Source organism: Carassius carassius, chromosome 39 (assembly GCF_963082965.1).
Source record: "Carassius carassius chromosome 39, fCarCar2.1, whole genome shotgun sequence".
NCBI classification, from domain to species: domain Eukaryota; kingdom Metazoa; phylum Chordata; class Actinopteri; order Cypriniformes; family Cyprinidae; genus Carassius; species Carassius carassius.
In genome coordinates this window covers 16,748,458-16,771,986 of record NC_081793.1, presented here as the reverse complement: position 1 = coordinate 16,771,986, position 23,529 = coordinate 16,748,458, and the positions used below count along the sequence as shown (strand labels likewise).

General features: G+C 38.0%; 2 protein-coding genes across 20 annotated transcripts in view; both read right to left on the bottom strand.

Moving 5' to 3' along the window:
- nrxn1a (neurexin 1a) overlaps nt 1-23,529 on the bottom strand; it is a 182,741-nt gene that overhangs the window by 15,232 nt on the left and 143,980 nt on the right. For 13 of the 19 annotated variants that reach the window (XM_059530936.1, XM_059530938.1, XM_059530943.1 and 10 more), the window contains 3 exons: nt 19,290-19,461; nt 13,432-13,521; nt 11,841-12,157 (listed from right to left, as the gene is read on the bottom strand). In XM_059530936.1, coding sequence (XP_059386919.1) covers nt 11,841-12,157; nt 13,432-13,521; nt 19,290-19,461 — 579 coding nt within the window. The remainder of the gene's footprint in view (nt 1-11,840; nt 12,158-13,431; nt 13,522-19,289; nt 19,462-23,529) is intronic. The other 6 variants (XM_059530949.1, XM_059530950.1, XM_059530953.1 and 3 more) reach the window with 1 other exon arrangement.
- LOC132121496 (phosphatidylinositol-glycan biosynthesis class F protein-like) overlaps nt 1-23,529 on the bottom strand; it is a 358,018-nt gene that overhangs the window by 235,130 nt on the left and 99,359 nt on the right. The gene's annotated exons all lie outside the window — the stretch shown is intronic.

Sequence of the window (23,529 nt, the reverse complement as noted above, 5' to 3'; positions counted from 1 at the left end):
CGAGCTTGCGACTCACGTGATTTGTGGCAGCATTTTCTGCTCTGAAACTCTGAAACTCAGACTGAGCGAAAATGAAGCTTCGCAAGCTCACAACTTGGCCAATGCTTTGCTGTCTCCTGACGTACAGTTCAATCACAAGTTGTATTTACTGGAAAGGTGGGATGACCGACTACTCCGCCAATGACAAAAGCGCACAGGATACGCAAAATAAACGGTCCTAAAATTTAAAAAAGGTTACCGACTTGTCGCTGGAATTCACCATACAATTGCCGGTATCCACTGAATTTACCACTGATAGTCCGGCGGTGCATCAGTATACACACTCACCTCACGCAGCGAACAACTCACTTTCCTCAACTCAGTTTCTTTTTCGGGGGGCGTGGGGTTGGTCTTGTAGCTAATTTCACATAATGATTACAAATTACAAAATCATAATTTTTAAAAAGGTTTTATTGAAAAATTGCCTTATTAAATGAACTGTTATTTATAAGCTTTTTTCCTTCTGGGGCCTGAAATTTATGAATTTTGGTAAATATTTAGCTAAATGTGTTTTTTTTTTTTGTGTGTGTGTGTGCTGGTAGTAGGCTAGTGCTGGCAACCTTGTCTGGTTTAGGCCCGTCATGGATAAATAATGATGACAATAAAACCGCCAGTAGGTGACAGGTTAAAACCATGGTTTTTGAATCATTAAAATCAAACTTTTCGTTCAAAATGGCTGATTCTATTAGAAAGGAAACAAGAGAGTCCATTTGAATGGACTGTTGAATCACTGGCTCACTTAAATCGTTGAAAATCTGATGAATTCAAGGAACAAAACACTCCTTCTTTCCAAAGCGCTCGGGCAGTTGCGCTCCTAAGGCATCTGCTGTTGCTAAGCAACCATGACCTGCTCTCTCCATGAAGACGCGAAAATTTCAGCAAAGGATAAATGGATTTGCAGCACTAAAAATCGCTTGCAGTAGCTCTGCTACTAAATTTATTTCAAAATTCCTTCATCTTGGCTGAGCTTTCAACGTTGTTACGGGAAAGGATGAAGCTGATTGGTTGGTTCTTGTCACATGACCTGCAGTGCGCTTGCAGCATTCTGAAAAGGTGAGATGTTTTTAACTCGATGCGGCGCGGACGGCGGACGCGCCTAGAAAAAACGAACGCGTCTCACCGTCGCTTCCATTATGAGTGCGCATACCGCGCGCCTACATTGGAAATAACAAGCTTGAGCGCGCAAAAGACGCGATATGTGAACGGCCCCTTACTATGCACTGTTGTAGCTACAAAATTAATAGCACATTTGTGCTCGCGCACATGTGCTGATACTCAAGAATTGCTTAATGTTTAATGAATATAAAAACGTAAAACATTTTTTTTTCATGGCTTAAACTATAAGGACATTCTAACTGTATTTATTAATTCTAACAGGCTTCATTGCGCAGTGAATGCTTTTGGACTCTTAGGACGTGTTTTTGTTGGGTTTTTGCAAAGTCGGTGAGTCAAAATGTCAGCTCTATCCTCTCTCAATCCGTCACAAACAGCCTATGAGGACATTGGAAGCAATAAAAAACAACAAAAGAGCAATGATATACAAGTGCTATAACAAGTCTCAATTAGCTTACACGTAACAAAGGCTTTTAAATAATATAATAAAGAAAAAAGAAAACAGAATATAAAAAGAATAGAGCAAGCTATTAGAGGTCTTTTATTGCCTTTGTTAATTGTATAATAAAAGAAAACCGATAGAATACAAAAGATTAGAAAACTTAATATTATTCTTTATTTTAAGAATAGTGAGTGTTAAATTTAGAGGGTCAAATAAATTTGGAAGAGATGTGTTTTAAGCTGATTCTTGAAGATGGATAAGGATTGAGTACAGACAATCCAGTAAAGATTTACCCAAACGAAGGTCTGAGACTACAGAATATCCTCAATGCAGAAAGCACTCTCTTTCACACACACACAGTATCAATTTAGTAATGTGGTGGAGAACAAATAGTTTATCATATGTTTTAAACATTATATATTTATTAGCCTACTTATTTATGTTATATATATACTTATATGTTATATATATACTACTTATATAATATATGAAAATACAGATGTTTACATTATAATTCAGGTTTATTTTTATTATTTTTACAAAATATAGATTTTAAAATGTCTCAATAGATATAGCCTATAGTGATTGCAGAAAAAAGTTAACCATGCATTCATAAATTTGTAATAGACAATTATTTATAATTTTACTGAAATATTTTAATGAAAGTAAAAAAATACACTGTACACCTTTCTGAATATTTAAATATAATATCTAAATATTCTTTTGGATGCACTATAGAAGTCACTTTAATTGTAATATTCGGTCTCTACATGAAAAGAGAGTCAGTGGTCCACTGCGTGAGGAAAGTGAGTCGTTTGCTGCGTGAGGAAAGTGAGTCGCCATCTGAGGAAAGTGAGGTGAGTGTATATACTGATGCACCGCCGGCCTATCAGTGGTAAACTCAGTGGCTACTGGCAATTGTATGGTGAATTCCAGCGATAAGTCGGTAACCTTATTTTAGAACCGAACCGCACGCCATCCTAGACGGGACCGCCTTGTGGCCAGAAATCTATCCTGTGCGCTTTTGTCATTGGCGGAGCAGTCGGTCAATCCCACCTTTCCAGTAAATACGACTTGTGATTGGACTGTACGTCAGCAGAAAGCAAAGCATTGGCCAAGAGCAGAAGGCCCTCCCTCCAGGCTTTTTTTTATTTTTAGTTGCGAGGTTGCGAAGCTTCATTTTCGCTCAGTCTGAGATTCAGAGTTTCAGAGCAGAGCTGCGTGACAACGCTGCCACAAATCACGTGAGTCACAAGCTCGCAACTGAGTGTAAACTCAGCTCTGAAAAAGTTGTCTGCAATAGGAGTGCAAATGTAATGTACTGTAATCTATTCGTACACCAATTTTCAGATCACTATTTACAAGGTTTCAAATCTTGAAAACAAACTATACACTGGGAGAACAGTGACAAATTCGAAACTCTGAAAAAATGATTGCATAACACCATTAAAAAGAGTGTTGCACTTCTGAAGAAGGAAAACTCAAAAACAAAATTATGTTTGAAGAGATTTAATTTTTTTTACCACTGTGCAAGCCTGCAAAACTCTGTTTTCAGAGTTTCAAAACTTTTTTTCACACATTCGCACACCAGTTTTCAGATCACCATTTACAAGGTTTCAAACCTGGAAAACAATCTAATACAGTGGGAGAACACTGACAAATTATGAAACTCAGAAAAATTCTTTGCGCAACATCGTAAAAAAATGTTGCAGTTCTGAAGAAGGAAATCTCAAAAACAACAATGTTTGCAGAGATGTTTTTATTTTTTTACATTTTGCAAGCTTGCAAATCTTATTTTTCGATCTTGCAAAACTTTTTTTTGTAAGTTTTTTAGTTTTCGAACACTTAGTTTCAACCTTTCAGACCTTTATTTTCAGTTTGAATCATGACAGGATTTAAATCCCATAACAAATCCCCCCCAAAAAACTAAGTGCGCAACAATGCTTCAAGTCAAATGAAAAAGGAACACGTGAAAGCGATTCGAAAGCATAAGGAGCCGTCTGCTCTGCTCTTTATAGCTCTCATGAATGTTACACAATGATCAACCTGCACAGTACAAATTGCCAAAACCTGGATATTTTAGGCATTATTAAAATCCTGGCTGGGACGTGTCCCGTATGAACGGCGCATATGGCCACCCTACCTAAACCAACCTAGGTTTTATGTTATTATCTATATTGTCTAGCAGTTCCAGCCAACTGCTCAGTAACACTATTTTGTGGTCATATTCAGGCTCTTACTCTTAATTTTGTAGTCTGCAAATACTGACCCTCAAAACCCTCTAACAGTTCTCTCAATTTCCATCTAAAATATGTCACATAACTCAAGTCCTTGCTCTGTAATCATTTGCACTCAAAAAAAAAAAAAAAACTATAAATTTTACAGCCCATCTGAGATGGCCAGGCTCAGATGCTCACATTCACCTCCATCTCTCTATCTCTTTCTCTTTCAGTCTTTAAGATGCTAGTACTCCACCACGAATACGAATATCTCAGAACAGTGCGCTGTCTGTTGTTGTTGCTATGGTGACATGAAGATTCAGCCTGTTCAAAATGATACGAAATAAAAGCTGAATTGCCTTGGTGGCTCAGTTGGGACCTGCAAAGCAAACCATTGATTTCTCGCTACCTGTTTTTCCTTTATCTTTTTCTCCATATTCCTTTCCTCCAGCCAGTGTGAGAGAAAGTAAGAGTGAGAGAAAGCAGAAGAACATCAAAGTCTGCCAGCTAACTTAGCAGCACCGCTAATGAAGTCTGAATATTCATAGATATAGGTCCTGGTGCTAAATGCAGCCTCAGTTCGCTGAGAGTGGTGTTTTTTAAAATACTGAGAGCTCATACAATGAATAAAAAAATGGCCACTGATGCACTGCAGTATTCTCTAACAAGAACAGTTGAAAAAAGAAAAAAATGCAGGAAACACAATGGAGATACACTTGCTTGTATAAAGCCAGCGTGTACAGGAATATATAGAGCTGGCCCACAGGGCCTCCATATATGCGCTCACTGACATCCTGTATGTAAGATTCAACTTGTGAAAGATTTAAAAGAGCTAAACACACACATACACACACACATTCCGTCTCCCATCACCTATTGTCGTACTGAGATGAGTAATAGAGAATCTGGACCTTTCATAGAAGATAGAAATTAAGATGGTTTCCGGTGCAGGTCTTCAAAATCAAATTAAGAATAATTCTCATTTAGAAAATAGATTATTTCAGCACATTCAAAAGCTTTACAATACCTTGGTTATTTATAACTCCTAATTATTACTCTCTTATTAAAGGTTACATAAAATCTAAATGACATTTAATTTTTTAATTCGTGTTTCTGCTTGTCTTGTTAATGATACATTGGTGGATTCTATTCCAAAGAAACAGTTTTTGTCTTCATAGATATTAATTGAATGTTTGATAATGTTAACCATTAGCCGAATAGTTTTTTTTTTTTTAACAAACTCACTAAAAGCATTCAGTCGTGCTTCTTTTCTGGTTTATAACATTAACTGTGTTGTCCAGTCGATTCCAGAAGGATAAAATCTAGTTCACACCTATTTTTTTTTCTGGTTAGTTTCAAGTTTCAATAAGAAATATAAAAACATGCTTAAGTAATTAGGTTGGAAATGGCAATTCAAATTGACTTGAGTAAATGAAAAGGCTTTTAAAAAATTGTAAAAAGATAATGTCTCTAAGTTAAATACAATTGAGGTCTTCTATATTATGTACAAGCAATATAACACTTAAAAAATAAACAAAGAAGACATATGAGTCACAAGTAGCCATTACAAGTAACATCCCAGAGGTCATCCAAGTGGGCATAAATAAATCTGATCATACACGCAGCCAACAGACAGAACATGCTGTTACAGACTGAAGCTCTAAATTTTATACAAGGAAAGAGAGGAGGCAACCTGCAGACTACACGCAACACAATTTACACACCTGTTCACAGCACTCTGGGCTAAACTTTACTGGAGGAGAGCACTTGATCTTCACACACTTTTAATGAGGGGCAGAATAAAATGAGATGCAGATCAAAAAAGGATGGCACAAATGACAGCGTAAGTGGGCGGTCGAGATGACAAAAGGAAGCGTCTAGTTAAGGAGGAGAAGAATAGTGCATGCCACGAATGACTGGAAATGAAAATTTGGCTGCAACAGATGTGGACATCGGCGACTAATGATGCCAACCTCATGCATGCTCACAAATGCACTGCAAGTTTTCCTTCTTTTACCTTAACTCTCTCCCTGCTGCCCCTCTCTCTCTCTCTCTCTCACTTGCTCTATGTGCAGAGCGCTGCAGACAAATGGTGCATGCCTCTTTCACTGCATGGATATGACAACATCAAAGACTGCATGCGATGATGGCTGGATGGAGAAGGACCGTGAGAAAGAGAGACTACCTGGGATGAGGAACAATGCCACCTCGCATCCATGATGGCAGCCTGGCTACACTGTCTGCTTCCTCTACACAGCTTTGCTTTTCTGTTTTGGTGAGAGTTTGTCCTCTCCCCCTCTCTGATTTCCCCGTCCCTGCTCCTAGAGCAATAAAAAAGCCCCACACCAGTAAAATAAAGTCCGCTCTGTCAGATCAAAAGTGATGACTGGAGAAATCCTACTTTGGTAAGCAGATAGGGATGATAAATTGTCTGTGCATCAGGAGAGACTATGAGTGCCTTCTACAGACTAGAAGAGAGAGAGAGAGAGGGAGGGAAGGCGTAAGAGAGGGAGGAGAGAAAACGAGAAAGATACACAAGGATAGAGGCGGGAGAGAGAGAGGGAAAATACGGTACGACTGCAAGCTGATCACCTGACTCATCTCAGCCAATCTCCATTGCCACTCGGCTTGAGGTTGCTAAGGGTTTGCTCAGCTGGAGACATTTTATTATAGCGTTTTTTTAGAAAGAGATTGATGCATGTATATGGATAGGAGGGAGGTTGCACACCTTCTACCCTGCCATGAAACACAACCTACAATCTAACATCAAACATGCATGCATACTCTCAAAATACATTCGAGAAAGTGAATGTTACACAACGGACTGAAAAAGCTCAGTTTTCATCTCCACCGGCCCTCCTGATCCTCTGGGACCTTGGGTTATTCAGCTCCATCTAAATGCCTCCGCCCGCTAAACTAACCAGCACAAATGCTTGTTTAACTCGCATTCAAATTTGTTCTTTAAGCACGTACACGCCAACTGAGAAAGGAGGGGTCGGAACAGATAAAGACAGATATGCTGTAGGCAAATGTTTTACTCGCACCATGGTCAGTCTCACAGGATTCTATTTGTCCCCTGCGTCTGCAGAATCTGCGCACTGGCAACAAACGCAACCATTACATTATGAATGTGACTGAATTCATAAAAAGGAACATAAACTGAGCCAAGGTCTCGACGGCGACACACATTAGAGATTAGGGATGACAGGTTGGAACACAAATCATGAAGACCACACAAGAGACATGAAAAGCTTTTTGTCAATTAACAAGGTTGTCATTATGCAAAAGCACACAGATAAATAGCTGTTTGCAATATCTACCACCTCCGGAAAAGTAGCTGAGCAATAGTCCATTTTATTATTCACTTTGTGCCAGCTCAAACAATCGTATTGATTGACTGATTTAAGAGGTCAGTGTAAATGAGCACTGGGACAACAGTGCATGCAGGGCAAGTCGCGGGATCCATTAATTAGACACAAGTGGAAAAACGGGCACAGGAATCTGAACCAGTTTAAATCTATCTGAGCCGAACATTCTCCTGCCCTCCTGATGCAATAGAATGAAAGAGTGGGTACCTCATTAGACTACACATGAAGCTTTATGCATGTACACACATGCACATAAAATTGAGGACAAAGTACAGCATTTGCATTAAAATATTTATGTTTATTACTGGGTAATATACATAAAATTTTCTGGGAATTCAAAATTAAGCAATATCGTGAATTGCATTTGGTTCTTTTGGTGCCTCACACAAGCACTTGTCAGCGCTGCCGTCTATTGATGTTGCAGTCTCCAGTAGATTGTTGTTATTGCATCTCTTCCTTTCCTTTTTCGGCTGGCCTGTGCCAGCGTTGGCACCTTGTGGACAAACAAATTAGTGCAAAATCAATTCACGGTGTACGTGTGACCTGCGCACTCTTCCTCAGGCCGGATGAAAATGATTGGCGGCCCGTATTCAGGCCCCAAATTGAATAGCCCTGTTCTAGAGACATTTTTCATATTCATTTCATCCCACAAAGTATTCCTAGGTTTGACAGAATACACACACACACATACACATACACATACTGTAGTTGAGCAAAATAAATTAAATAAAAAAGGCAAAACAAAACTAATTTAAACACAATTTCCACTTGCAATTTCCATGCTAGAACTGATTTGTAATGACACCAGGACCACACATTGTAAACACATTACAGTAATTCCCAGTGAATTCTTCCACTAAGAGGAAAATAAATATGACCTATTTTGCATCTGATGGAATCAAATCCACTTGGCGGCAACACAGGGCATCTATAAATGCATGACTCTCACGTGGCACACACCCACGCTGCCATTTTCTAGGCAGAGAAGTGGTGCTTCACTGCCCTCTGCCCATCTCTAGATCTAAAAGATACCCTAGGGTGTTTAATGACATGCACGGCTCACACAGGAAATGCTCATTTATTATTTAAAGCCCAGCACATAGCCTGACGGCCCGCTGCAGTAAGATGTCCCTGTAGATCAGAATAAACACACGGGTTCCTGGCATGCCAAATCCCATCAAGCCAAACACCACGGCCACTGATGTGGAAGGGATATCAGAAACAAGGCATCAAAAACAAGACAGACCAGTGACATATCCATAAACGTGGTGATGTAACAGGTAAAATGCAGAGAAAGTATACTTCAGAGAAGAAAAAAACTAAGAGAAGGAGTGGGACAAAAGATAAAGAAGATAATAAAAAAGCTGAAACTTCGGAACATCACTCGTGCGGGTGGTAGTCACAAAGGAAATCAACTTCTGATAGAAATATTAAACATCTCATCTGTCAGTCACAAGCAGACTGTGCATGCATGTTGGGCTCCTTTGAGACGGCCTCAGTTGTTTGTTTGTTGTGTCTGCTGTTTGAACGAGTGAAACACAGCGCTTCTCTTCTTGCGGAATTTCTATCATTAACGCTTCTTTAAAAAGCTTATATAGTGTGAGCCAGTCAGACAATAGCAAAACCAGTTTATCTGAGGATAATCCAAGCTCCACACGTCATTTTAAGATTAGGTGTTCTCACAGAGCAGATCTGAAGCCATTAAACGAAAAAAAAAACTGGCCATGCGCAGTATGCTAAATTATTCCAAAGACTACAGATCTCATTTACACTACACACAAATTTGCTGTATTACAAGCAAATCAATTGATCTGCAAGAAATACTATTTCCTTTTGTAAACCATTTGTACAAAAAAATAATCTCTATTATCTACAGCACCTTTATCTACAAAGGCCACACTGACAGTCCGGGACTTAAAGCTGGAAACAAACAGAACATTTTAGGATTTTTCTATTTAAAACAAAGCAATATTATGAAATAGAATAAGAATATTTAAGATTCTGTACTTGAGCTCACTAATCAAACATTAATTATATGGTTTAGTGATGTGATGCTCATAAAAAATGCAGTGACACAAAATGACTTTAATATCTTGAATGTCATCTATGATGAGCATGTTATTGATTTCTGAAATAAGAATCATTTTTATTTTTGTGGTTAGTTTAGAATATAAAATATAATGTGGTGTGACTCCCCAAAAACTATGATGTAAAACTATACACCAAAGGTATTTTTTTTTTTTTTTTTACAACTTGACAGGTTTTTTAAGCTAGTTTTTTTTCTTATATTTGAAAGATTTTCCCTTTTCTTTCTTGTGCACAGTATTGTATGTCATTGACCCACATAATCTAATCTAATCAAATAATAATAATCTGCGTTAATTTTTCAGTTCTTCCAATTCACAAACTTTTCATACAGATTGAACTATTATATATCTATGCAGCTCACTATTCTTCAGCATAATGCACAGCAATTTTCACACTCTCAAGCGCCACTTGAATTCCTTTAGCCCGTCTTCCAAGTCTCTGCTAAATCGAGGATGTTTAAGGGGGAGACCTCGAAAAATGTTAAGAAGATGAAGAGCCCAAGAAGTTCCATTAGCTGTTATTACAGAGAGCTCTCTGGTCTGATGGCCGCTCTAGTCTAATGTTCATCACAAAGGTCTGTAATCAAAGAACCACAAACTCCTCTTTGATTTCGTATCCCTCTCTATTCAGTATTTATCGTTAATTAGATATTTAAAATCCATCTTAAAAAAAAAAACGAAGTAGTTGATTTGGACAGCACAGCTGTGCAGAGAGAGAGAAAGAGATTGGAATGGATGATAATGGAGCACAGATGGCACAGACTTAGAGAGTGGTGTAGACACTGCTGTGCTGAGAAGAGAGGAGTCTCATATTTCCATGGCAACATTTACCATCATCAACGGTGTGCGGAGGGCGGCGAGCCCACCATTTTGTAATGCAATCCACACACAAGGCCATGATAAGCCAACATCACGATTGGGCGCTAATAGATCGAAATATCTGTTATTGCACAACTATCACTTTCACACGACGTGCCTGGAGTGCCCTTGAGCAGGGAGGTAATTTAATATGCAGTGCCAGAATCAGTTTTAACTATATCAAATTACGATTTTATTGTTGTGGAGGCTAAATCACAGTGCATAAAATCGAGGAGACAAGACTGAACTGGCCTTGGCAAGCCTGTCAATCACCCTGCTCAGCCTCCTGCTCTGACATGTAATTACAGCGCCACCGTAATTAGAGCTCCCTGTCAGGGCCCTGAATGATGCCTTGTGCTCGACTCAGAGAGAGAAAGACCGGCAAGAGAAGACCTTAAAGTTATAAAGGAGAAAGCACGTCCACCTACACCCTTCCCAACTGATTTCTCCCCTTTATGGCCCTGATTCCATTTGCCTGTGGGCTCTCTCTGTTTACACAGACTTATTGACTGACTCTAGTCTCCCAGCATCCCCCGGCACACTCTCTCATCCTGAGCCCCAGCACATCCACAAAAGAAATGGGCCAATCACTTTATGTCAGAAAGCAATTGAATTGTGCTGGGCTGAAACCCTTTGCCCGTTTGGTAATATGCGATCCAGCCACGGGCTTGTCTTTAAGTGCCTTGGTCTTAGTCTCGAGGCCTCTTTTGCTTGAGAGAGCATGGAGTTCAGTTTAAACCGGCCTTGTTGCTGTCTGGGTCACTTATTGGAACACCACTTGTAATGTTTTGGATGGTGAAAGAGAAGCTGAGTGAGTACTGTATATGTGAGATGAATAAAGAGCAAGGCCAAGAGTAATGATGTAGCCAGCCTGTAACAGCATAGAGACCCAGACAACACACAACATGTCTGCTGCAATCTAAATGCACCTGTCGGTTCCAACACTCTGAGCCAACGGAATCTTCATCACCTCTTCATGACCTTTTCAATCCTTTATTGTACTGAAAGTGTTTTTAAAAATAATCATTCAAAGTGAGACCTATTCTAGTGAATTTGGACCAATTTGTCAACTGAAGATTCATTTGCTCAGGCATCGCTATGATCGGCATGCAAGTTTTACTCTGCCTAAAAGCAGCACCTAGAATTTTAATTTCACAACTAGCACAACATTTTTAATGGCATGAGAAATTTTTCAGAGCCCGGAAAACTCCATTTTAAAGGTGCACTCAGCAATTTTTTCCTCATTAAAACATTTTACACAAAAACAAACAAATGTTAATTTGGAAAAATATGTTTACGTAAACATATAATATCATCATGTGCACTCACATAGGATGAAGACATATTAATGTTATTTAAAATGAAGCAGGACGCCTCATGGGGGCAGACTTTTTGAGATCACATGACCAGCCTAATACTGATCATTAATCATTTCAGTAACCACTTTTACTGCACACCTTTACTTTGTCTATGTTCTTTACTATGTCTGACTGTAAAACAGCACATTTTTTACAGTGTTAATGGAAAACGTTTGACGTTGCATGATTCCAAAAATATGTACAGCAATCACTGAGTGCATCTGTTAAATTCGCTGTTGATTTCAAATTTTCCATGAATGCAAAGCACTAGTGTTATTCTGACAAGGAAAAAATTTAAATCAAATGCCAGCATCAGCTTTCACGGGATATTGGACTAGAATAAAGTGGCGGCTGACCTGTGGAGTTGTCGTCTGCTTGCCCTGGCGGTTGGATGCGGTTGTAGTGGTGATGTCGTTGATGGAGGGTGACGTTTCCGAGCGGTTGCCTGTGGCAGAGGCGCTGGACTGAGGCGTAATAGACGAGGAGGGCATATCTCCCACCAGCCGGGCACTACCCTCCACACGTATGTTTGGGTCGCCCTCAGCAGCCATGTTGAGCACTTTTAGGCCATTGTAGTAAAGCCCTGAGAGCTGGCCCTGGAAGGGCCGACTGCCCTTCTCCCAGCCTCCAATCTTTATGGTGGTCTGACTGTTGAAGATGGTGAGCTGCCGACCTGCCGGGGAAGAATGTTACAGAAAATACAAGAGTGTTCAATGGCCCGCTCCCCTATGCCATGGAGACGCACACATACACATGCACACGCTAACAAACATAGACGCGCACACGCACACACGCACACGAGAAAACTGAACTGATGGAAGTCCTGATGGTAAAACACACAACAACCATAACTGTAATTTTCCCTGGGGATCATGAAGCAATAAATTACACTAATGCTAACAGCAACACTGGTAATTTATCGACTGTAATTTAATGGCTGCTGTTGGCACAAAGTAAATAAATGAAGGGGATGAGAAAGCTGGGTCCCAAAAAAAAAAAAAAAAAAAATCAATGGGACTTTGCTAAAAGGACAATCAAATACATACTACGATGAGAGACAAAAATATTCTTCATCTGTAAAAAGTACAAATGTCCCCTTTTTCCATGAGAAAATTACTTTTAATCTTTAAATACAACAGTTTATTGTAAGTTACAAAGCCTGTATGCACAGGTCTAGTAAATGTTATTGAGATTGCCTTTCAGCAAGGGAAATGGCAATTTAAATGAATTAGACTGAAATATGGTTTATGTGAGAATGGCTTTACAGCTACATGAAACATTACAAATGATTCATCATGGTTATAATTCCATTGAAAAGAGAAAGCAAGAAAACAAGCAAACTTGAAAACAAAACACTTTGAACGATTCAATTTGTTACATACATTGCAGCATGCATTCAATCTTTTCCCTTCTGGTGTGTTTAACTTGCTTGTTAAAGGGACTTCATATCTGATGCCAATAATCATTGAAGCTATTTAAGAGACATTTGCTTTGAGTTTTTAACTGTGCACTTTAGCAGTTTCCAAAAGAAATATGTTTAGCATGATAAGATATGCATATATAAATTAAATGGTGTGTGTACATCATTATGAATTCAAATAATTTCAACTGTGGACGTGTACTTTAATTAGTCATTTAGATTATTACTGCTGCAAAATAACATTATTTAAATAAGTATTTTAATGATGTAAACATATTTGGTTAAAGATTGAACTGACTTCAGTTATCAGTATATTACCAGTCCCTTTAACCTCTGACAGGTTTACAAGTACAGTATAACAACACATTATTGAACTGTACAGTGCAAATATTACAAACTACATTTGTTTAATTTTTAAACTTGGTTATACTGGGGATTTATGTTTTAGATGGTTTATTTGCTGTGCAAAATATCACTTGCTTATGATCAAATTATCTTTTATTTAAAGTTTTAATCAGTGTTTTTACCTTTGTCGAGTAGCCATTCGTCAACTACTCGACCAAGCCGATATGGGATTCGCTGTCTAGCAATCGCCAGGCGTTCGTTATCAATGTTGCCTTTAAAGTTTAAAGAGACATTTCATTGTTAAAATCTGAAAGGTCAAAGATTAAAACCTACAGTGAAACATACCTTAACTGTCTGTTTTTTTTCTCTTATTTTTCTTTCATTTTTTTTTTTTTTAAATTCGGAACATCAAGGTTGCATACATAAGAATGATGAAGCTTTTCATACAATTAAAATTTAAGCAAACAAATTAACCCTATTTTAATAGAAGCACTATGTTAAATATGCACCTACTCTTCTTGTGTTAAGAGAAACCAACCAAACTCAATCACGTTTATACACAATATCACTCCTTTACATAAGACATTTACAAAATGGTAATCTTTTAAATCTTTTTAGCAGATTTTTCATCTAGTTATACATGAAAACTAGCTCATTTTAATCTAAATATTGTCATTACAGTACATTCCAGCGTTTTGCAACCAATTTGATTTTAGCTTCACATTTGCTATCTAATCTAAGGTATTTTCAGTCCATTTTGATATGATAAATCTCACATTATCAGATCACAATACATTTTAAAACATCAAAGTAGCAGAAAAAAAAACACTCAGAGGATTAAAACAACAGACAGATTATCAGTTAATCAGTAATGCATGTAAGATCAGTCACTATTCATGTTCCCCCATGTGAATCTGAAATTGCTCTATCAAAAGCTTGACCTCAGAGATGTCTATATTCACACGTTTAGGTACTCGTTCCCTACAGTGGGCACCACATGATCTCGAGTAGAAGCTGTGCTTAAATGCAGATATTTATGCAACATTTCCAGGCTGAGCCAGCTACGGTAGCTCTATTGAATTGCGATTACTTGAAAACATTTACTTCTTTCCCATTACGGCCCACACATAATTACCACTCCTGACTTCACTGAAAAATTCAACATAAACTTGACATGCTCAGATTTCCAAAGAGTATAATTAGAGTACAAATTTTTACTCTTTGAGCCATTAACTTGTTATTTGTCAATCAAAAATGAGTTGCACTCTCTCTATATGCGATTAAAATATGAATTCATGAAAATATTTCCTCAACGAGATGTAACAAAAGTAGAGTAGCAAGACATCCCGAAGGCTATAATGTGAAAAATTCAGTGTGAGAATTACTAGCAAATTTCCATTTTAATGTGTCCTCATTTCCTATATACATAAGCACAAATACTACACACTACACTGAAAGAACTGAAAATTCTATCTTCACACCTACATGGCTTTCTTTCTTCAGTGGAACACAAAAGAAGAAATGTGTAGGATGCTCTTTTAAGACATTATACAAACTATTTCATTTCGTGTTCTACAGAAGAATGAACGTCAGGATCAGGGCCGTAGCTGGGGTTTGCAGGTTGTACCCGTGGGCCCTGTTTGAAATTGTGCAAATAGCACAAATAAACAAATGAAACATTGTTTAAGTGTTTTCAAGGTTGTAGTTGTCCAGGTACAGAAACTAAATAGCATTGCATAGTCTTCAATGTAGAAATTAAACATTATTTAAGATTAATTCTTGTTAAAACTACTAAGGAATTCAGTAAAGAGCAGTAAATGATTTTCTCCCATTTAATTTATTTGATTAGCATTAAGGACACTGACAGCAGCTACTAAATTAGACCCATTCTATAAAATGATAGTCATCTGATTTTTTCTCAACTGTTTACTTTCACTTAAGACATAACTGACCATTTTTGAGAAGATACTCGCAAAGACGAGTTTTTGTATCTATTTGTCGTTTCAAGAGCAAGAAGTGATCAAACTCAATTTGGCGCGCTGTGAGCACAGAACAGCATGGATGCTGAATTGAGCTTTTAATGTATTTTTGTGTTTCTATGTTTAAACTGGTAAGGTGTATTTGTTCGTTTAGGCATGGGATGAAGCAAAGAAGAGCTCGTTTCGGTTTTTGCGCAGCTCTCCGTGTGTGCCACGAACTCGGCGTGCAAGCTCTCAGTTGAGTTTTTCCACGTCTTGTGTATGAATGCACTGTTTTGAGTGTTTAAATTGACTTAAAACATGTGCAATTGATAAGCTTTTGTGACGCAGCGCAAGGCCGTCTTCTTATGCTGGTCTCGGGCAGTCGGTTGAAATCGCCTGGGGGCCCCCCTTCAGCCGTGGGCCCCTATAATAGTCACCACCTTTATCCCACTAGCGACGGCCCTGGTTAGGATTGAAATGACAAAGGTGAGACATTTTGGCAAATCATTCCTTTAAAGTAATTTAAGCGTATACCTCCTTACATGAGTATGGCTGCTCTAGTCGACTGCACTTTTGAGGTAAAGCTCTTTATTCTGTATCCGACACTGAAATGACATGACTAAATTGCTTCTCAAACACAGTACAATACTGTTTTTGATAGGTGATTGCAGGAGGAGAACACCCGCAGACAGGGAAATAAGGCTTCTCACAGGGCTGCACGTAAGGACAGATGGAGTGCTTGATTCTGGACTTGAGTTTGAGAGTGCCGATATTCTGCTGTGAGAAACTTAGTCTATTGTCTTAGTCTTAGTCTATTGCAATGAGTCCCCCTTTCCTTTTACTTTCACTCATTTTTACCCCCCCCCCCCCCCCCACCTTAATTCTGTCATTTTCTCTCTCCTACCATTTGCTGTCAGGTCGAACTTTGATTTATGTCCACTTGTGCACTTTACCTACAGTAATCAAGAGTGAAAGGAGCAATTTGTCTCAAATCATAGCTTAAAAGAAACAAGACAAGAAGGGGAAAAAAGCAATAGGAGCTCTTGAAGTAGGACCGGATGACTAAGGGCAAGTTGTGCGCATGATTGCTTGAATGCACATAAACACACATGCACGCACACACGCACACCAACCCACTCATACACTTACACACACAGTGGTCATGTTCTGTTTAAAATGAGGGGGCAGTTGCCTTAGGGACTCTTGGTAAAGTGAAAATGACTGACAAGTTAGCTTAGCATGCTAATAGTCTGAACACTTTTCCTTTCTAAATCATAGGCTGTGACACTTTCCTGTTTCAGCAAAGGCATCTAAATGATCCAAGAAAACATTTCTGTGCTTTTATATGTGTTCTGCATCCTTTTGTAATGTTAGGCAATACACAGTGATTTTCAAGGACAGCAACAACACCTCAATTTATCCCTCTGCCAGTACAAACCTCATGCTGTGGCCATTTTGTGCCCAGCAGTAGCTGTATGGCGGTAATTTTGTCAGGAACATTTTTTTTTTTAAACTAAATGTGAAAAAGGTCTACTTAAGTGCTTGCATCCATTTACCGTATTTTCCGGACTATAAGTCACACTTTTTTTCATAGTTTGGCTGGTCCTGCGACTTATAGTCAGATGCGACTTATTTATCAAAATTAATATGACATGAACCAAGAGAAATGAAGCAATAGAAAACATTACCGTCTACAGCCACGAGAGGGCGTTTTATGCTGCTCACTGCTCCTGTAGCCTACACTAAGCAGCATAGAGCGCCCTCTCGTGGCTGTAGATGGTAATGTTTTCTTTTGGTTCTTGATTCTAAATAAATGCGACTTATAGTCCAGTGCGACTTATATATGTTTTTTCCCTCATCATGACGTATTTTTGGACTGATGCGACTTATACTCAGGTGCGACTTATAGTCCGAAAAATACGGTAAAATGTCTACAGATGGCCAAAAAGCACAAGTGATATTAAATGCTATATATGGGGTTGTGGCCCTCAAATTTCATCAAAGTTCCTTTAAAAATATTTAAATTTAAATTTTTTAAATTTGTGTGATTACCTAAGCTGTCAGAACTAAGAATTTTTCATCACGTTTGCTGAAAACAGGCACTGCATTTTATTTCACTCTCTATCCTACATTTCATGTAGGCATTAAGTAAAATTAAAGGGATAGTTCACCCAAAAATGAATATTCATACGAAATGTTTCCTTTTTTTGTTTCTTTTTGAGCGGTACAATAAAAGTAAGTGGGGTCCTGTGTTGTTTTGGGTTGCATTTAAATTAAAAACAGCCAAATTCATCCAAAAAATAATTAAATAAAAAGTTAAATAAAATTACAAATAAAAAAGTTTGTGTTCTGCATAATCTTCGTATTTTGGTGAACTATTGCTTAAAGTATTATCTTTTCTGCCAGTCAGTGTCAGACCAAAGAGCTCCCCATTCTACTAAAATAACAATTAAAAATGATGAAAAACACTCCTGATGCACATTCAGGGATGCTATTTTGGTTGAAGTTTTATTTTAATTTGATTTAATCCATTTTAATTTAAGTAAAAACAAGTAAATAAGTAAAATGGACAAAACTTAAGGGGGATGAATTGATGAGAAGGAAGTTAAATATACAAATATGTGTTTTACTTTGTAAATTCCATTTCTTAGTTTAGTTTAATACATCCGTTATTACTAAATGTAATTACTGCATTACAAGTGCATTACAATACAATTGGTCAGGTGAAAGAATGACAGCATAGGTCAAGAGTGGGAGGAAAAAAAGGCACGATTTCTTTGTATGCTAAAGCTATACTAGTTACAGAGCTAATTGTTCAAGATAAACAAACTCCCCATTTTATTCTCCCTCACTGTCAATTTAAATTCTATGCATTTATTATCTCGCTTAATGCAGAGAGGAGTCAATTAATCGCTGATTAAAATGAAGCGGTCATGACTAATCTTCTTTTTTTCATATATTTCATTGGAAAAGTCTCATCCATTCTGCTACGGACATACGATGCATTAGTATTTGGGCAATCACAAGTGCACTGCTCACTAAATCCACAGACACAATGGAAACAGGAAGCGGAGAGAAAATAACAAGCAATTGTCTTCCACTCCAAATGAAAGATGCTGTTGGTATTTGGGTTGTTTGTTTACACTTAAATAATGAGAGGGTCTCGACTAGAAAAAAAGAGTCCCTCTCTCTGTGTCTGTTTCTATTTCTGTCCCTCTATATTCTTTATAGTCCTGTTTCCACGAACTTATGTCTATTTCCATGCTATTTTGTTTCAGCGTATGTCCTAGTTTGCCTAAGCTGTTGTAAATACAAAATGTCAACTCTTGGATTTGGATAATCCTGTTAAGAATCTTACAGTTCTCCAAATTAAATAACACAAAATGCAATTGTATGCACGCAATGTATCTACAGCTGTGTCTCACGAGTATACATTTGCATTTCCCTGCGCATTTTGAATTTAATGACAAGCTGTATTGAATGCAATGATGAGCAACGTAGCACTTATGGGAAGCATGAGATTTTCCAAGCTTCATTACCACTTCAGTCATCGAACACTCTAACATTTACCACCAACAATCTATCACGTCTGCTCCCGAGAAGAAAAGAGGTTTGCGAAGATCAAGAGCAAATAATCTCTGTAATGGAAGAGATGGTTTAAGAAGAGCTTGAAGTAAAATACAAATTAAAGACTCTCCTTTTCATTATGATTGAGAAACGAGAGCAATGGGATTATTTCTCATCTCTGATCTCTTGTCAAGCTTTTGTCAGGGCTTTTCAGGCGACTGAGAGGCTGGCAAATTTGATAACCCTGGCTCTGACATTTTCAGCCTTCTAAAGCCCCAAGAGCAATCATCTCTGCTGACATTTGGAAAGGAAACCAGGGTTACCTTTTTTTTTAACTGTGAGAAACCACAATCATAGACAAAGGCATTTTATTCTTAACCCTGTGATTCAGACTCTTTTTCCTGAGCTCTGCCAGCCTTTTATTGTTCCCGTTGTGCATAGCTGCATGGCTGAGATTATGCGTGAGTGTGTGTGTGTGTGTGAACATGCATATAAAGGCTGAGGGCTCTTACCTGTTGGGTAGCGCTCAATGACTGGTAGATCATCCACCTGCAAGGTGGCGTTACCACCACTTCTCGTAAAGCGAATTATGTGGTACTTTCCATCATTTACAAACTTTGAGGTTTCTTCAATGTTTATGTCATCGGTGCCCACATTGAACACCACTTTGATATTTCCTCTTTCCTGTAAAGATAGATAGAGAAAGGGTAAAAAAGTAAGAAAGAGGGAGGGAGATAAAACAAGAGGACTTTAAGATTATATCATAGTCATTTTGTTCTGATTTATTCCGCCAACATAAAGCTTCAAGTATGCACTGGCTTATTTTAGCATATGAGCATCAGATTTAATGATCATCACTCTGTTTTAGCAACCTTGAAGAAGACAATTTTTGATTATTAATAAAGGCTTTTATAAAGAAGCAGTTATACTCCATCTTAACTGGCAGAATAACAGATGTACCGAATTTATTTAGGACCAAACAAGGTGATAGTTTATCAGCCTGTGCGCAATTTCTACTGACAGCACAATGCATCAGAAAGATTTACCACCACTTTAATTTGCCAGCAAAAGGCGGCATTCATATTTAATAACAAAAATATCTATAATTTATGTTTTAATGAGGCTATTACATGAAGGAAATGAATAGTAATAAAGAAACTGGCAAGTATTTTTTCTCCATTTTAGCAGTTCTGCTATTCTCTTTTGACAATAATTAATGGCAATATATTTGTTATGTCTGTGTATATAGAGAGAATACTATGGTTTTGGTTCAGACATTTAGTAAATATTGCATGAAATCAAATTTAGTGTGTATTATTGCATTTGGAATGTGATGCGTAATTGATGTACAGGTTAATAAATCCTGACCGGTCGATCAGGACACCATCGTGCAGCGGGAGGATCAAATATCACCCTAAAGTAGTTTATTTTGGATTAATGATCGGTTGACTGTACACCATCCTGGTCATTACATGATTACTTACCAATTAAAGAAATAAATGGACATGAAATATTGATTTCAGTTGAAAGTATTTAATTACAAGAATGAAAATGAGTGATATGAGAGACATACTGTAGCTGATAGCTTCTACAATGTTCAATTAAACAGCCAAATGCTGATTATACAAAAACATTATATAGCTTTATAGAATACTGCGATTAATAAATGACGCTACAGTCAAAGGCAATTGATATCCTGTCTCTCGTATCACCCGTGTCCTCTTTCTTCTCATATCTTAAAATAATTTCAACTCAATCCCCTTTGAATCAATCCTGCAGGGTGATACAAAACCCATATATATATATATATATATATATATATATATATATATATATATATATATATATATATATATATAATCAGAACCCCATACTAAGCTGATGGGTTTTCTATCTATCTATCTATCTATCTATCTATCTATCTATCTATCTATCTATCTATCTATCTATCTATCTATCTATCTATCTATCTATCTATCTATCTATCTATCCATACATATATGTGTGTATAAAACAACACAGATGGAAATACATAAACTTACATGCTACATTTATGGCAAAACAATATTACCAGTAGCAATCCATAATTTTAAAGAGGGTGGCACAACGGCTACAGATGTCAAAATAAAATTGACTGTGTCACACATCAATCCTTGTAAACTAAATAATACAACTTTTTCATTCCCGTTCATGTTCAAAAGTTTCTCAACAAGCCTCCAGGCAGATAACATAATCGAATCACAGGAAATCACAGGAAAAAAAATAACCTTATAAGATTTTTCCCCTCCAAATCAGAGCCTCAAGGCAATATGCTGGTCATACAGAATAATGTGTGACAGTCTCACTGAAACGGAATCTAATCTGTATTCTGATGCGATGCTTGTCATTTTCAGTGTAAATTCTCATCAATGTATGTTTCTGTATTATTAATGCGAGCAGTGAGAGTGAAATCACACTGTGTGCTTCACTTCCACACCACTAGATGGCCTCAATCCTTAATGGTTTCCTATTTGATGCAGCTCAGTGGGTGGGTTGTCTTTTGCTAATTACAATAAAACATGTTCATGTGCAAACAATCACTTCTCATGAAAGGACATCTTAATAATAACTCACTCCATCCACTTGGTGCTTGTCTTATATAAAACTACGTAACTATGCCCACTCTGTGCTCTGCTTGATGACCTGCGTGCCTACATGCACTACTTGGTTAACAAAAAAACTTGTTGCAAACTTGTTATGAACGCTATTACAAGCCTGCACATAAGTGCAAGCAATCATGAAAATTGTTATTTGACATGTTTACGACAGATGGAGGCCATTAGTTAAAAAAAAATTAAAATGGGCTGCTGTGGGAACGTGTGGTCCTTTCGATTGATTTGTTGCAGATTGCAAAAGCTACATATGGCATTTGAAAATAATGAAATGAGGTGTGCATGAGAAGATCCCTTTGTGAATTCCCCTAATTCACACCTATCTGCAGGAAGAGAGCAAGCAGAGGACAGATCTCAACACCAGATTTCATTATACCCTCCCAGGAGATGTGCGTTTTTGTCTGGATACTCACAAGGTCTCTTTTTCTGACACACACACGAACACACACACACACACACACACACACACACACACACACACACACACACACACACACACACACACACACACACCTATGTTGTCATCTCCAGCTGGGCAGAAGCTGGATGTTCCTTCCGCCTCTCACACTTCATAATGAAGACAGACTCTGCCTGTTAGCCCTATCCTCTTTCCATCACCGGGAACAATGGGGCAGTGTCTCCTTCACCCTTCTCTGTGCTCTCTAACATCATTTCTCCAGGGCCAATCTCTCACTCCCTGCCCATTTTTTCAGCTTTGTGGTCAGGGAAGTGATGTGAGAGCTTGGCCTGCATTCTAACGGGCTGTGACATGCCACGCCCCCTTCTAATTGGAGAATGACCTCTCTTTCACCCTTCCGTCCAGGCCATCCCTTCGGGTAGCTGACCTCATCCTTCATTCTCAGTTTGGTGGCTGGGACCAACACAGAGGGTGGCAGGCCTTTTGAAAACTCGGAAATGGCAGCGTTGAATCAACACCATCCTTGCCAGGGGGAACGTGGACATGCAAATTAAGTCTGTAAGCATTTTTAATTAGTATGAGTGGGTTTGGACTTTCACAGGGGTCTTCTTCCTGCAACTTAAAGTGGGCATAGTTTAAGAGAGACACCCAACGTCCTACATTCAGTCCCGGACGTGATAATGCCCCAGTTTCGCAGAATTTTCTGTTAAAAAAAAAAAAAGACGGCTCTATTATGAATGCCTCAGGGGCTAAACATAAGGGAGGGGAGAGCAAAAGTGAGCCGTGACACCAAATCCCAGATTATCACAGAATAACAAATGTTTTGGGTGCTCTGCTCAGGATTTGGTGTTCGCTAAATGATCCCTAAAGCGAGAGAAGGATGGGGTGTCATTTAAAAGGAAGGCCTGGTTCCACACAGCTGCTTCTCGGCCGTTCCTGTCCGTCTCAAGCTTCATGTCACCTCTCCACTGAGACCTGCAGTGCAGCTCTAAATATAAAGAACTAATACAACTGGATTCTCATTAGACTCAATGGGGGTTGTTATAGCAACACTGTTCTCTAGAGTTCTCTCGTTTCTTGTAGGCAATTAGATGTCAACCATGGTGCCATCCTGATTGACAGAGCATTTCATCTACTCAGGAACTACAACGACCTCCTCTTGCCAGACACAAAAATAATTCAGTTGCTCTGAACTTGAGAATATATATTTTAGAGCAGCAGGTTTCTTGTGCTTAAAAGTATACTTGTTACCAAATATTTATTTATTACTTAAGGCAAGACACCACAGGTGAAAAAAATAAATAAATCACCTCACTTCCCAATTTTTATATTCACAGTACATTAAGTCAGTACATTTTTTTATTACACGTTTTTTTTAAATGTTATGTTTAAATATGCAGATGAGGCATTACCTAATTAAAAATACACCAATTTGCATTCCAGACCTGAAATCTGGAATATTGGTTAAAATGTCATGTTTTGTTGATATCTTGAGAGCTAAATGTGTTCAGAGAGGGGATTTTTTATATTTTAATCACTGAAAAAACTTTCAGAATATAGATAGGAATAAAACTGGAAAGTTTGGTGTATGTAAGTGCTAGATTTCTGGCTAAGTGCTTAAAAAAAACTCATTTTGAGAAAATGGCCGTTAAAGATATGCATTGTAATTTAAATCTACAGACA